The following is a 16,947-nucleotide window of genomic DNA, read 5'->3' as shown; positions in this document are numbered from 1 at the left end:
CTGTTTCTCCTTCTTTTGCTCAGGGACATCTGTTACCTTCCTTTCAAACTTCAACTTTCCTTTGAAGGACAACAACCCCAAATAGCTCATCACATCACCCCACAGTTTTATCCTCTTTTTCAATACTTCACACTCTCAAAACGTTACTCTAACACATTTGCTTACACCGTTTAATGCGGCCCAAACCTGTGACTCATTAGCAGACTCACAGGCCTGCCTGAGACACGGCTGCAGCCGCCCTGCAGTTCACATGGGTGGGATGTAGAATAACTTATGAACACATAAAGGGAATTTGTTTGGAGTTGGGGGAAGGAAAGATAACAGAAAGGCAGGGGAGGCAGGTGTGAGGAAGGAGACGGGAAGCAACTGGCACATACTTACATTGGTCAGAGGGGCGTGTGCAAACATCGAAAATCCTTCAAAGATATACTCATGGTCATCGTACTCTATGACTGTCGGCCTGTCAGTCTAAAAGTAAACAAGATTTAAATCAGTGGCAGCATCTGCACGTGCAGGAATCCACCCAGAGACAGACTAACTCAAAGCATAAACAAAAGCAACTTTGTAGACTCAACGTGTCCTCAAATATCAGTAGTTAATTATGTTATACTAATATACATTCATTTGAAATCCCCTGGCTTCAGGTGTTACTTATCACCCTTTATATTTAAATAACCAATGTTTCTAGTGGACACCATCAAGAAAAGTAAAGGCTACTTTGTAGCTTCCTTTTCTACAACACTGCTGGTTCCACTTCCCTGAACTGTACTTTGGAACAAACAGGTTGGCAGTGCTAGAGTGGAGACCAGAAACAACCTAGGGAGGACCCTGAGGGCTGGGTCCCCACCATCCCCAAGGAGAAGACAACCCACCAAACCCTGCAGAAGAGTGGGGCCCAGGCAATGCCAAAGGCTTCAGTTACCTGGGAACAGAATCTAACCCGTGATCTAAATGTCAATCTCAGCACAACAGACTCTCCCCCTCATAAGTCATTCTCAATAGCCAATTCTTTTGCTATTAAATGCCGAATGTGCAGAAAATTATAAAGATTGGCTGCGTAAAAGATGCTTCTTACCTAGATACCAAACATCATTATTTCACAAATTATCTACATGAGAGCTGGAGCCAACTAAAGAGGATTTATAGACATTTTCCTTTTGTCAATGTAACTGTCATTTTCTATTTGAGTGACCCAATACAACTAAATTAAATGTAATGAGAAGATTCTGATGAACAAGGATTAATAATGAGCAGAAGAACCATTCTGATCGATAGGCTGTTCCTCGGAGCATTAAACAGTCAGCATACACATTAGCAACCTCAGTCCTAACTATATACCCAAAAGATAGCCAATATAATTATAGTTAATTATAGTAATAACTATTACTTCCCCCTTCCCTGTCCTTTCCCCCAGTCCCTCCTTCTTCCTATTTTATTTTATTTTATTTCATGTGTATACCGTGTGTATGCTTGCTGTCCAGAGAAGCTAGAAAAGGGAATCAGGTGCCCTAGAGCTACAGTTACAGATGGCTGTGAGCTGGAATGTGGGTGCTGGGAACCAGAAGTGAGTCTTCTGGGAGAGCAGCCAGTGCCCTCACCTGCTGGGTCATCTCCTCAGCCCCACACATGGACTCCCCTCAGCACTATTCACAATAGCCAACAACAGAAACAACCCAAAGCCCATCAGCTGAGTGAATAGATTAATGAAGCATACTGTAATCATACAACACTCACACACACACACAGTATTACCTGACCATTAAAAAAAAAAAAAAAAAAAAAAAAAAAAAAAAACACTATAAAGGATGCAAGTCTCACACCTCTGTGCAGGGCACGTGTACAGTATACAAGAGACTCTGAGTTGGATAAAAGGAAGAAGGGAAGAAGGGAGAGAGGGGAGAGAAATACTGACACATGCTATAGCACTGACAAATTTTAAACAAAACAAACACCCTCTAAGTAAAAGAAAGGAAACAGAAAAAGCAGAGGCCATGTGGCCCCAGGCAAAGTATAGGCCAGCCAAGTCCATCAGACACTTGCCACCTAAAGGATACAAAGTTTCTTTTAGGATAAATGTTCTAAAGTTAGACTGTGGTGCTTTTACAAGTCTGTAATTATGCTCAACATCATGAATTACACACTTTAAATGGGTAAAGCTGGTGGCACCAGAAGTCTAGCTAAATAAACTTATTAAAATATGTAATTATGAATAATCCTGAAATCAAGACTTTTCAGCGCATGTAACAAGTAATAAACTTCATGAGTAGTATGAGAGGCAACGCAACAGAGCGCAGCAGACACGTACATTGGAGCAGACTCCCTGGCTTCTGAAAGCCACTATACCTAGTACCTGGGCTACCATTACTCAGCCTCATCTATAAAAAATTAACTAAGCCCCAAGTGGATAATATGAATAATACATATACAAACGTGTATTGTAAAATCAGTTAACCATGTCAACCACTTAGAATGATGCTAGAACATACATAGTACATGTGTATGCTAACCATACTACCATTCTGCCATATTATACAAAGAATTTTCTGATTTGGTCACAAGACGATAAGCTGCTACTGACTTTTAAAACATGTGGAAATGTCCTATTTAACTCTTCGCACGTCACTATTCCAATGAATAGCTCCATAATTCACTGGCTACCATCAATTTGGCTAATGCATGGAACCCATACAAATAAATAAATACAATACAAATAAAAAGACATACTGAAACGGTAGAGGAAAGCTGAAATCAGTATTAGCACGATAAAGCCAAATTTTATCAAGATAATGATCTTAAAAATAAAAATGATGTAAGGACTGAGTGGAGGCTGGTGTGATGGCTCATGCAATAATCCCAGTACTGTGGAGACAAGGCAGGAGAAATGCCGCAAGTTAGAGACCAGCCTAGGCTACATAGCTAAATCCCAGGCCATCCTAGGCTAGACTATGACTCATTAGTAACTTACTAAAAAGTTGGTAGGCGGGGAGACGGTAATCCGATAGTGGAAAAGTCGTCCAGCGTTGTTGGTCATAGGACGGCAGGGCTTGATTGCCTGTGGGGAGGGGAAATGAAAATGCTTTACAAATTAGGTAGAAAATCATTTTCTTTTAAAACAGACTATCCTGTCAGCTTCCCATTTAACTACCGCTTTTATATGTCTTAACAGACTAGTAGGAAAAAAAACACTGCTTGCTTTAGTGTATATTAACTAAATGAGTAATTAGTTACCGGTTCTCAACCTTCCCATGTGCAGTAGGAAAGTGGGACCAGACTGACCTGTGATCAGTGTGTTCAGGGACAAGACCTGTCCGTACACCTTTTGCTCCCGCACCAAATACATGATCTCAGTGACTTAGTATCTGTCATCAGCTGGGTACTTGGAGGACAGGACTAGACCTCCAGTATATACAGTGGGACCTGTTACTGGTATAATCTGGTTCTATTCAGTACAAATAGGTAATTAAGTGACTTCAGCATCCAGGAGGGCTATGGGGAACTCATGAAGCTTGCCATCCAAGAGCCTATCTGGGACCCCACTGGGCACAACTACCAGTAGAGACAGCCTACCACTTGGCAAACAGCCGAACTGGGTCTCTGTATAAGAGGATGCACCTGCAATGGCGTCCAATAGTCCAGAGTAGATGAACTACTGTTGTGAAGTCTTTACTGAATTCTTTGCCCTTTCCAGGGCAATGAGGCCCTGAGGCGCCTATTTAACTCTAGACACTATGCCATAAGATCCACAGAATATTTAGCTGGTGGTGGGTACCCTTTAAAAACAACTGTAAAACATCTGACCCTGGGATAACCTGGTGAGGGCTTTTCCAGAATGCTCTTGTCCCAGAGACAGCACTTGCAAACATCACTGGGATGTGCCTGAATGTGTTAGTGCCCCCCCCTCCTCACTTTAAGAGCTTAATGTGAGGAGCCCAGTGCTAAGAGGCAGTCCACACCAGGCCACAAACAGCTCCCAGAGCAGAGAAGAGGAACGCCACACGTATGTTCTCCTGCGTGGATGCCCTCCAGGGTAAACCTTGTTTAGAGGAACATTCTTACCACTTCTGTAGTCAGCCACCAGCTGTGGTATGCCTTGGCCTGTGAGTTGCAGACTATCTTTTCAGTACAATGTAACTGACCCGCCTCGGGGCACACCTCTTTGTGGACCTGGGATGTCTACAGTGAATGCTTTTCCATCTGAGCGGATTGTGTATGTGGCAGCTGAGTCCTTAACCACGCCCTGAGTGATGAATAACAGTGCCCTCTGCATAAGCGCTAGAGATCCGTCAAGCAGAGTGAAGCGGTTCTGAGGGGACCCGAAAGACCTGAGCAAACTGTTTGGTTGTGTGTACACCTGACGGAGGTGGTCTGCAAAGGCTGGGTACAAAATAATGAGCAATCAACAAGAGTGTGAGCAGTTTCCACAAGCAGAAGAACTAACGAAGAACCAGATGGCCAAAGGCAAGTTACTCCCCTGGGCAGTCATTCTATCCCCTGGGCAGGACAAGCTTCATCAAGACTTTAAGACTGAAATCCACTGGCTGGGAAAGTAATCTGGCTGCAGGAGCAAAGGTCCTGTACACTGTAATGATTAAACTGGTGATGAGTATCTATTTCCCAACAGATCCTAAGGGTATTTCCTTGAGACTGTACAAAGTGGGAAAGAGATATCCAGACAGTTCAATGAGTATTGGCCACAGTAGCCAAATAGTCATTGGTAGCATACAGACTGGATGTGTTATCTTTGCACCTAGTAAGAGTAGACAGTATGATGGAATGTTGGCCAAGTCTGGGTTAGTAAGTCTACTTCAGATCTAACAAGCACTCATTTCTCTGGCCCTTGAGTAGCTCATTGGAACTGACAAATCTTGGCATATGAAATTATTCCCTTATTAGTTCCTAATGTGGAAAGAGAGCAACCATAATAGCATGACCAGGAAAAATCTACTTAAATTACAACCACCACTCCTCCAGCCCATGTACCAAAAATAATATTGCATTACAAGGAAAAGGGAGATCCGTGCCATCCTCAAGGAATCACAGAAGTACTGGCACTGTTGCATCCGCCAGTGTAGATACTAAAGGATCCTAAAGAGTAATAGTAGGCAACCATAATCTCTTCCAAGCAGTAGCTCTGATGGCAGCCACGGGGCGGAGCACTGTGGCTCAATGAGACATTAACCAAACTCCATGGCAACTCATCCTGTCAATGTGTCTGTCGCCATCCCAATCAAAACTGATGACTGGAACTTCTCACTACATTATATCTCCATCGTAATATTCATAGAGGTCCCAACTGTCCAGACTTGCTACAGCCCAAACTGCTCCATTATCTCTGTTGTACTATGATATCCAACTAGAAACCTTAATAACGACATTATGTACTACAGAGGATCAGAGAAAAACCCCACAAAGCTTCAAGAACCTACCACATCCAACAATATTCTATTCCCAAGTCCAGTTATCTAGAAACCATCAGAACAACATCAAGAGTAAAAGATATATTATTCTAACCATTCCCTTTCTACAACGAACAAAGAACCATAACCTCTGGAAGTCCTCTACAGCTTCATAGGACAGGAAACACACACTCACCAAGACTTCTCTGGCCATTACACAGCAGCACATAGGGTTGCAGTATAAAGTGGGGCCCAAGAAGGTCCCTTAGCATGTCTAGGTTAAAGACAAGCACTCCTGTCGCTGTGATCCAAACAATTCAGCAGATCCTATGGCAAGGTCAGGAAAAGGTGCCAAGAAGAATCCATGGCAGCCCACACTGGCGAATCATAATGCTGGCCCCTGGACCTAGGCCTGGTCATCTTTAGTAAAGAATTACATGCCTTGGTGGTGGGTGTGAGGGATTGAAAGGTAGGGTATCTATTTAGTATGAAAGGCCTGGCTTTGGGATATCAAATCAATGTGTCCAGACCTGCCCATCACAAGCTGGATTCTGTCGATCCCAACAAACAATTAAGCTGAGTGGCACAGGCAGCAATCCATTCTAATGGAAGTTGGCAAATACAGAATAGAACACACAACAGGAACAAGGGACAGACAAGCTGGCTGGCAGATGGCCCAGATCCCTACTGGCTCCAACACTGTGGCATCAGCATCCCCCCCCCCCCCCCAGCTGATGGCTAGGGATGTTACGTTGGAAGTGGAGGGGAAAGCTCAGGCCTCGTTTACAAACAAGTTAGGTTAAGAGGTGGATACAAAAGTGACTGCACTGCAGTCCTTCACTGGGATGACTTTGAAAGACACCAATGAGGAGACGAACAGTTCCAGCAGTGTCTCAGATCTGGTACTTAGAATGGAAAAAGAAGTAGCCTCAGGTGCCCACAAGGAAAAAGACCAAAAGATCCAGAAAAAAAGTCTTGGGGGAGATTTGTAACCAGGCAGGTGGGAGGGAGTATGACTTCATCACCATGGCGACCATCAGAGAACAGCTACTCTGGAAGAAGCACAGGAGTACCAGACAAAATGACAGGGCAATCATGTCTGCCCCACCCCACCCCAGAACTGACAGGGTGGGCACAGGAGTGACGTGAGAAGATGTGACAATCAGAAGATGGCCATTTCACATGACCATGATGCCAACAGCACATGCCCCACTTAACGAGACTAAAACAGCCAGCCTACACCTGGAGCTGACCCTGTGCTACAGTTCTCTATACCCAGACCCCACTGGGAGAAAGCTGGTCTCCCAGTAATGCTGAAACACCTGAGAGCACAGGTGAGACCACCATTGCTGTTCTGGAGCCCTCAGGACATAGGAATTGAGGAGCAGTCTGGGACAGACCAGTCCAGTTTCCACCTGCACCTGGAGCTGACCCTGTGCCACAGTTCTCTCTGGCCAGACCCTGCTGGGAGAGAGCTGTTCCCCCAAGTAGTGCTGATACACAGGCTCACAGGAGAGTCAAACCACTGTCAGAATCAGCAAAACCAGCTAACACCAAAGATAAGCAGATGTCGGGAGGCAAGTCCAAGAATCTAAGCAACAGAAACCAAGGCCACTTGGCATCATCAGAACCCAGTTCCCCCTCCACAGCAAGTCCTAGATACCCGAACACACCAGAAAGGCAAGATTCTGATTTAAAATACAACTCATGATGATGTCAGAGAACTTTAAGAAGGCCATAAATAATTCCCTTAAAGAAATACAGGAAAACACAGGTAAACAGGTAGAAGTCCTTAAAGAGGAAACACAAAAATCAACAAAACAGGTGAAGGAATTGAACAAAACAGTCCAGGATCTAAAAACAGAAATGCAAACAATAAAGAAATCACAAAGGGAGACAACCCTGGAGATAGAAAACCTAGGAAAGATCAGGAGTCATAGACACAAACAAGCATCACCAACAGAATACAAGAGATAAAAAAGAATCACAGGGGCAGAAGATACCATAGAAAACAATGACCGAGCAGTCAAAGAAAATGCAAAAAGCTCCTAACCCGAAACATACAGGAAATCTAGAACACAATGAAAAAAATCTAACCCGAGAATAATAGGCATAGAAGAGAGTGAAGATTCCCAATTTAAAGGGACACTTAGTATTGTCAACAAAATTACAGAAGAAAACTTCCCTAACCTAACCAAAGAGATGCCCAGAAACATACAAGCCCACCGAACTCCAAATAGACTGGACCAGAAAAGAAATTCCTCCTATCACATACTAGTCAAAACACCAAATGCACAAAACAAAGAATATTAAAAGCAGTAAAAGAGAAAGGTCAAGTAACCTATAAAGGCAGACCTATCAGAATCATACCAGACTTCTCAAAAGAGACTATGAAAGCTAGAAAATCCTGGGCAGATGTCATACAGATCCTAAGAAAACACAAATGCCAGGCCAGGCTATTATATCAAGCACAACTCTCAACATAAATGAAGAAACCCAAGATATTCCATGACAAAACCAAATTTACACAATATATGACCACAAATCCAGCACAAGGAGGAAAACTATACCCTAGAAAAAGCAAGAAAGTAATCTTCTTTCAACTAACCTAAAAGAAGACAGACACACAAACATAATTCCACCTCTAACAACAAAAATAACAGGAAAAAAAGTCGCTTGTGCCTAATATATCTCAACATCAATGGACTTAATTCCCCAATAAAAAGAACAGACTAAAAGGAGGACCCAACATTTTGTTGCATACAGGAAACACACCTTAGTGGCAAAGACAGACACTACCTTAATAAAAGGCTGGAAAACAATTTTCTAAGCAAAATAGTACCAAGAAACAAGTTGGAGTAGCCATTCTAATACCAAAATCAACATTCAACCAAAGGTTATAAAAAAAAAAAAATAAGGAAGGACACTTCATACTTGTCAAAGGAAAAATCCACCAAGATAAAATCACAATTCTGAATAGCAATGCTCCAAATGCAAGGTCAACTACATTTATTTAAAAAAAAAAAGTTATTAAAGCTCAAAGCATACATTGCACCTCACACAATAATAGTGGGAGACTTCCAACACCCCACTCCCATCAATGGGCAGATCATTGGAGACAGAAACTGAACAGAGACACAGTGAAACTAACAGAAGTTATGAACCAAATGGAATTAACTAACAGACATCTATAGAACATTTCATCCTAAAAAAAAATTATACCTTCTTAGCACGTCATGGTAACTCTCCAAAACTGACCATATAAATGTCACAAAATAGGCCTCAACAGATATAAGAAGACAGAAATAATCTCATGCATCTTCTCAGATCTCCATGGACTAAAACTGGCCTTCAATAACAACAAAAACAGCAAAAAGCCCACATATACACGGAAGCTGAAAATGATAACTTGGTCAAGAAAGAAATTAAATATTTTTTAGAATTTAATGAAAATGAAGGCACAACATACCCAAACTTATGGGATACAATGAAAGCAATACTAGAAGGAAAACTCACAGCTCTGAGTGACTCTGAAAAGAAACTGGAAATAAAAATCACAGGAAACTAATCTAAAGGGAGTAGTTACAAGTGGCTATGGAGCGACAGTGTTCCCTCCCTTCAGTCAAGCCTAGAGTGTCTGAGAAGCCCGGGCTGGGGCATCCAGTCAATGGGAACTCACAGTTGGTAGAGACAAAGACTCTGACCTGTACTACAGTGAAGATAAAGAGCTACAGGAGGTCCAAAGCAGAGTAGGTTCCCAGGAAGAGAACATCACCTCACAGCTTCCTGGGGCAATTCATAACCACTTCTGAAGAACACTGGAAACTAATACCACAGTGTGCACAGTTTGAAGACTCAATGACAGCACATATAACACATGAGCCTTCCAAACTCTTCTTAGTTTCCCTGACAACGCTCTGCAGTCTACTCAAAGCCCAATAGTTTTTCTCTATAACTGTCAGTAAGAGTCATAACAGGGAATGTGAAAAGGGTATTTGGATGACATTATTCCATTTAATGAAAAAGAATAACAATGGCATCTGTCTACTTCTGACTCCTTGGTGTTTATATAAATCATAACCCAAGCCAGTTACCTCTTCTCCGGGATAAATGCTATGCCGAATTCCTGTGCGTCTTGCTTTTGCACTGCATTTGCAAAGTGGTCCGTCGTTCATCTGTCAGAAACAGAATGCAGGTCAGTGTGACTGGGAGTTTTCCACACAAGGCAGGAGTATGCCTTCGAAACCATGTGCTCCAATGTCATGAGTACTGAGTCTCTGAAGAGGCTGTCTGATTAGAAGATTAAACGGGTCTTCCAAAACCAATAAAGCTGCCAACTGCCTATCAAGTCTGATAAAAGGAAGCTGCGACAACCCTGGAATCCCAAGTTTTGTGTGCAGCCAAGCAGGAAACACCAATGTCAGCAGCTGTCTGTCCCATTGTCTCCTACGCAGGGCTCTCGCCTTTCTCTTATTTCACAAAAATGATGTCATACACAGAGAGATGTGTATTTCACATCCTAAAGGTGTGAATACTTTGAATTAGTCTGCTCTGAAGATGACCTACAGATTAAATGTCTTAAAAACTGAAGTATATGAAGCAGAGGGGTCGGAGGAGTATCCAGAACACACACACACACACACACACACTTTTAACACACCCTCTTCCACTTTCCACCTTGTTTCTGTTTACTTGGTAAGTGAACAATATCAAATGCCTCACAGAAGGGGATAAATAGCAAATGCCCATGAACTCAAGTAACACTTATTCTAGAAAGAACAACAAATGAACTTGAATTTTGAAAGAAAAGGAAACGCCATCTAAATGGACGTCCCACTGGAGCTGCTGTGGTTGCTTAGGCCAGGCCTAAAGAGAAGAAAACCAAGTGCTGAGTGGTACAGAAAAACACAATGGTTATTCCACACAGCAGCAGAGGCACGAGAGAAAGAAGGCAGTGTCACACTTGTGACTGTGACACTTGTCATCCTCAGGGCATACAGCCCAACGGACAGAATGGATCATGTGTGTGAAGACCAAATGAGAGCTTCACTCAAATCTAACAAGCTGTTTGCTCACAGGACCTGAGTTTGGAACCCACCAAGCGAGATGGCACACGCCTTAACTCTAGCAATGGCATGATTCGAGGTAGAGATGGGCAGGTCCTGAAAGCTCAAAGACCAGCTCGCTTGGCCCATGTTCCAGGCCAATGAGAAAATCTGCTTCCCCTGAAAGGTGGAAGGTCCCTGAGGACTAGATGGAGCTTGTGTTCGAACTCACCTGCAAACACACACAGCACAGGCTTATGCGCAGGCACACCAGTTGTGGAAGTTCATCGAGTATAAATGTACTAAGGATGAATGTTTGTTTTTACATTTCCCTAAATGTGTAACAATGACTGAGGTGGTATTGTGTTGTATTAGATATTATAAATAATCTAGAGATTTAAAGCATAAAAGAGGTGTGTGTCACTTACATGTAAATACTACAATTTATTCATGAGACTCTACACCTGTGGATTTTGGTATCTGAGCAGATCCTGAAATCAATCTTTTTAGACATGGAGGAGAGACAATATATTGATACATTTTTTTTTAAGTACCTAAGATTTGTAATTCATTGTATTCAATTAAAATACAAATGAAAATATCTCAATAAGAGTTTGGCAAGAAATAGTACAGTGAAAAACTTAAACTCTTTTTAGCCTTTTGGGAAATCTAAAGCTCTAGGAGGCATAGCAGAAAAATAACATTATTACCTAAAAAATAGTGTTAGGGTATTTTGAAGTAACAGCTGGAAAGTAAGAGGCTTAATAACGTTTCATCAAAAATCACAACACACGCCTAGTGCTAGTCATAGCTTCCAGGGGAGCAGACACATAGTCACATTCTTGCCTTCCGCCAGCATCTGCGATCCTACATGAACCCCTTCACAAGGCTCAAGTACAGAAGACAGTGTAACATAGTACAACACACAGAACGGTGTAACAACAATGTAGCCCTAGTGAGCATAAACAGAAAGTGCGCACACACCCACACACGCACACACTCACACTCACAGCAAGGCTGATACTTCCTGACTCACAACAACCACCAGTGAAAAAGACCAGGTACCCAGGTATGGAGAAAGGTTTCTTTTCAGACACACAAAAGTGCTCTAAAACTTGTAGTGCTGCGGTACAGTTCTGAAAAAAACAGCAACGGATTATGAACTTGTGTAAATCCTATCACAGGACATGTAACCCCTCCGTCTGAATGAAAAGGAAACACTACGTGTGGGGGCATCTGTTTAGAATGCCAGCACTCAAGAAGCTGAGGGAGAAAAAAGTCACAGCTTCAAGGTCAACCTGGAGTAGCGATAAAATCCTGGTTTAAAATACGCTGAAAACTTTGCAAAGGTCTCCACTCAAATCCAAGGACTCACAACTATATGTAACTCCAGTTGCAGAGGATCCAGTGCCCTTTTCTGGCCACCATGAGCACAAGGCCGGCAAGGTACACAGAGAGACATGCAAACACCCACACACTTAAAATAAAACAAAATAACAATTTCTAAAAAGCTTTTAAAGTAGCTATAGTCTTATCACAATCAGAAGAAAATCCTAATTAATCCCGAAAGGTATGAACTTATTCACAAACTAACTGGTAAATTGCCACACAGAGCAAGTCCGGAAGTGTCTTACTATACATAACAAATCACATCCATAATAGGCACATTTCCATATGGACTGTGTATCTGTAAGATACAAGTGTGTTATAAAGTTACTGTGTTTAGAACCAAGCCCTGTGGCCCAAGCCTGTAACTAACCTAGCACTCAGGAGGCCAGCCAAAACTAGTGTAATTCTGTCTCAACAACAAAGAATGCCTATTTACAATTTTTATAGGATGTTACTTCAAAAAACAAAATAATCAGAAAATTGTAGCTGTTCCAGCTGCTATGGCTTTACTTCAGCGCTCTACCAAGAAGAGAATTCAAAAAAAGTCACAACTGTTACCAATTAAAACAAAACAAGCGATACTGGATAGAATGCTTCTGTTCACTACTTAGCAGCAAGCCCCCTTCCGGGTGAGAAGCCCACTTCTCTCCTCCTGCCTTTCTGCTTCCTCCTGCGAGTCTGATGAAGAACATGGCTTTGCTGCTCTGAACAAGGTCACAGGCGCTGTCAGTGTGACTCAGGGAACAGCTGTTCTGGGCTCACACTCTGCAGCTGAACTTTGAAGCAGGAGGGAAACGGCTCTGAAAAATGACTCACAGCCCTGGGAGTAAGGTTCCATTCCAATACCAGCCAGCATGCACCCTCTCAGCCCTGAGTCATAAATGTGACATGTGGGTCCGAAACTTTCAGAGCAAAAACATAAAAACACCCGCACCTGGCCCGGGTCGTTGTACCAAAGTTCATCATGAAGTCGGTCAGGGTGAGCCTTTTTGCGTTTTATCTCCGCAATGACATCGAACACCTCCGAGTCCGAGCTGCTTGAACAGGTGCTGTCCTCGTCCGTCTCGCATTCAGATTCACTGGAACTCTCTAGTAGAAGGTGGGAGAAAACAAAGTTCAGGGATGTAACAAAATGGCTCTGCAGAGACTTTCAAATGCCCTAAACCTCTAATGGTACGGGTCAGCTGGGGTCCCGGTTCACTCCTACAGGAAATTTTTGAGGGGTTACTGGGCACCAAACACTGCTAAGCAATGCCAGTTCAGAGTGTAAGTCATAATGTAACTGGGAAACAAAAAAAAAAAAAAAAAAAAAAAAAAAAAACAAAAAAAACAAAAAAAAAAACAAAAACAGATTTTATAAAGAAAATAAGAATTAATAATGACAAATATCAATTAAAAATAACACAGTAATAGTGATTTCACACTGTAAAAATGATATCGATTCAATAAAGAGCTAGTCCACCATGAGCCAGAAGGGTCCGTGGCATTTCACAGAACAGACACTTGCGACTGAGCAACTGGACAGAAGAGGAGACAGACAGACGGAAGGGTGGGAGAGAACGGGGACCTCCATGTAGTCCAGACCCGGAGACAGGCCTGGGACAGATTCTGAGCACAACAGAGCAACCCTGGTTGGGGACGGAGGCACCCCAAATGCCAGACTCTAGGCTAAGGATGAAAACACTGAAGATCTATCCTTTTTTCTCTTGATAACAGCAAGAGAAACAAAATAAAAGGGTTTGTCCTTTCTGAGTATAACCCTTCATCGCAATTGTAACCCAGTACTCGAGGGGATGCAGGGGGATCGAGAGTTCAAGGCCACCCTCAGCTACATAATGAATTTGAAGACAGGTTAAATTAAATGAGACTCCATCTCAAAAAGAAAACAAAACAAAACCAGAAAAAGACAGAGTTCCTGAAAGCAGCTACATGAAGAGAGACAGGTAACTCTGATGTGTGAAATAAGCCACAAGAGACAAATACTTCATGAATATTGAAGCCATCAGATACAGAGACAGAAGGTAATGAAGGTTGGGAGTGGGAGACTGTCTGCATTTTAGCTTGATGGAAACATTTCAGTTTCGTAGGATGAAGAGTTCTGCAAACTGGTTGCTGACAACACCCACGTACTTGCTAAAAAACTAGAGGGTCCCAATGGTTATGATGGTACACTTTGTGTTGTGTTCTGTTACAACTTGAGAAACGAGCCAGAGAGTAGCGGCATAAGAAAACCCAGTAGTACACAGTTTACCTTAGACAATGCACTCAGTCACGTTTTACAGTGGGAAAACCGGGACTCAGAGAGAGGCTCATGCCCAAGTCACTTAAGAGGTAAAGAGAACAAGGATTCTGAGCCAGGCCATGTGGCTTCCGAGTCTTTAATGCTGCCACTACTGCACGGCATGAGACAAAATGAATCTGGGCAAGGGAGAGCTAGACCCAAGAGGGGACAGCATACGGCAAGCCCCACTGTGCCCACCTCCCCACCTTCTGGCCAAGATCAAGTGTAGTAACATCTGAGCACGGCACTATGCTAGGGGTCAAGGACACAAAGTGGTAAGAAGCATGTCTACTCTCAGAGATACCATCAGCACACCTGGTAACCTGCAACCCTTTGAAGGCTGAAGGAGGGAAGAGGACGACCACAAGCTCAAGTCTGGCCTGGGCGAGACACTGGATTTCAGGCTAACTGGACTGCAAAATGAGAGCCTGTCTCAAAACAAACAAACAAACAAAAAACTGGAAGGGGGCGGGGAGAATCTCACCGTCTACTTCAAACATCAGAACGAACACTTAAAACATAGACGATGAAGGGGAAAGAAATCTATGTCAGTAGGCAGAGGCCGGGGTGATTCACTCACACCGGAGTGATGCTGTCTCATCAAAGCAGTGCCTGGCAACAGAAGAAGCATCACCGCCTGTGTTCAAGAACGTAAGGCACAGCTCCTCTACAGGGGTGCCAGAACACAGTGCTTCCCGATTCTAGGGCTAGACAACTCTGCAAGAGATGAGACAAGTCAGCCCGCCTTACAAAACGAGATCTTACACAGTCTGGGATGGAGAAAGGGAGACCACATATTTGCTGACTATAGCTAATGAAAAGAAGAAGAAAATATTAAGTTGGGAATCTGAAGGCTGTTTCCCAAAGGCCAGAGCCGAGCAGTACGAACGGCAGCCTAGAGCGTTTCCACTCACCTAAATCTTCATCTAGTTTTGTCTTCGGAGGCTCCCATGGAGGCCGGGCAGCTTTGGCCTTCTCTTGCCTGTTCCCCAATTCTTCCTCAAATTTGTCATACAAATCACGGAGCCTGCTTGTTCCAACGACAGTAGAGTCTCCCTTTGCAAAGTAAAGGATCAGTGTGAGAAGCCATATTAACGATCATCATAGGGAAAAACCCTGAACTACAAAATGCCATTTATAAGTCCCCAATGCAATCAGTATTTAGAAAGGAAAACACCCCACACTGGCAGCAAGCTTCTGAATCAAACACACACTGTATGCCTGGTGGTTTACCAGTGTGCGTTTTGGTCACACCAAGCAACATTGGAACCGTTTGCATATGCCCATTATATGTGACATTAAAAACTTACCATGACCCTTGGAGCAAAAAGGAAAGTCCCCTCCCCTCCTCTCTCCCCAGTAAGCACATCCAAGAAGCACAGGGCTTGGAGGAGTCCTCTGCCACAGCCCACTGTCCTTCCACAATAAAGATCACTTTGAATGGCCAGACTGTTTAACCCAATGACCGCAAAATATAAGGAGTAGAGCTTTCATACTTAAAAATAAAACTAAGGCAAACTGTGATTCATCTGTCACTCTGAAGAGGAAATGCCTGCTGTCCATCAATCCTTCCCAAGACTCTCGCTGCCCTGACAGCTCTGCCATCCTTCCCACCTTCTCTGTGCACCGTGTGTGTGCCTGCCACCTCGTCGGCCAGGAGATGTCAGACCTACAGACAGTTGTGACCTGCCATGTGGGCGCTGGTATTAAACCTTGGTCCTCTCTGAGGGCCTCCGGTGCTTTTAACCACTAAGCCATCTTTTCTAGTCCCTTCTCAAAGGGAAGGCGATAAGACACCGGCAGTCTTAGCATTTGGCTTTGAATCTTGACTCTGGCAGAGAAGGCAGATAGAATGTCAGGGCTGTCACAGAAGAGTCTGGGGAATGAGGAAAACTACAAATGGCTACCAAAAATGAAGAACCCACAGGAGATACTGAGCAATCAAACAAGAACCTCCGCTCAATAGCTACAAAAAAATGGGAAGTGCCAGAACGTAATGAGAAAAGAGTTTTCTAGAGCTCCAGAAAGGAACATACTGCTCCTCTGACACCTTGACTTAGACAACGAAATCCAAGCTGAACTTCTGACCGGGGAGCTGGGAAACCACAGACACTTGTTTTTCAAGCCACAGGGCTCATTAAGCATTGTCATGGCCTCGAAGGAAAATTCCATGGCCAGGAGTGGCACAGCTCTGGCAGAGGTGGAAGGGGACCTTGGAAAAGGCACATGTCTCCGTATCCTGGGTGCAGACAGACATACAATACAGAGGTAGGAATGGCCTCCACAGTGTCATTTGGAAACTGTGGAGGATTCTCAAGACAACATTAGACGCTGTCCCTGAGCCACTAACCAAATGCTGGCAGTGACCTCCCTCAACACTTGTAAGAAAACTAAGCCCAATACATTAAGCAGCGTAGGAGTGTAACTTCTGGTTATACTTTATCAAGTATCACACCACCACCATGAATTCCTCAATCCCCTTTCTTCCAAAGACAAGGAAACCTTTCTAGTTCTGCCCAGGGAAGGCTCACAACAGAAGCAACTGACAGTCCAAAAGCAATACATACTCAGGAGAAGATGCACTTTGGGACCAGCGAGAGGGCTTAGCAGGTAAAGGTACTTAAAGCCTGACAGCGTGAGTTCAGTCCCCACAACCTTCCAAATGGACCAAACCAACTCCCACAGCCATCCCGTGATCACACACATGACCACACCTATACACAATATCAATAAATGCTTACAAAAAGAAAAGGTATTTCATATTTAGGGTTCTAATCTTTTCCCAAATTAGCAAATGCTGTGTGACCTTCTCTTGAGGCTGGGGCAGTGGCAGCGA

At 43.4% G+C, this 16,947-nt stretch overlaps 1 protein-coding gene across 3 annotated transcripts in view; it reads right to left on the bottom strand.

Moving 5' to 3' along the window:
- Positions 1-16,947, bottom strand: part of DROSHA (drosha ribonuclease III) — a 103,745-nt gene that overhangs the window by 71,664 nt on the left and 15,134 nt on the right. For all 3 annotated transcript variants that reach the window (XM_080933899.1, XM_080933898.1, XM_080933900.1), the window contains exons 8-12: positions 15,026-15,167; positions 12,765-12,919; positions 9,491-9,571; positions 2,966-3,052; positions 382-468 (exon numbers count right to left, since the gene is read on the bottom strand). In XM_080933899.1, the coding sequence (XP_080790025.1) occupies positions 382-468; positions 2,966-3,052; positions 9,491-9,571; positions 12,765-12,919; positions 15,026-15,167 (552 nt within the window). The remainder of the gene's footprint in view (positions 1-381; positions 469-2,965; positions 3,053-9,490; positions 9,572-12,764; positions 12,920-15,025; positions 15,168-16,947) is intronic.

Source organism: Micromys minutus (assembly GCF_963924665.1).
Source record: "Micromys minutus genome assembly, chromosome: 20".
Lineage (NCBI taxonomy): Eukaryota > Metazoa > Chordata > Mammalia > Rodentia > Muridae > Micromys > Micromys minutus.
The sequence above is the reverse complement of the archived record's forward strand: the minus strand, read 5'-3'. Positions and strand labels throughout refer to the sequence as shown.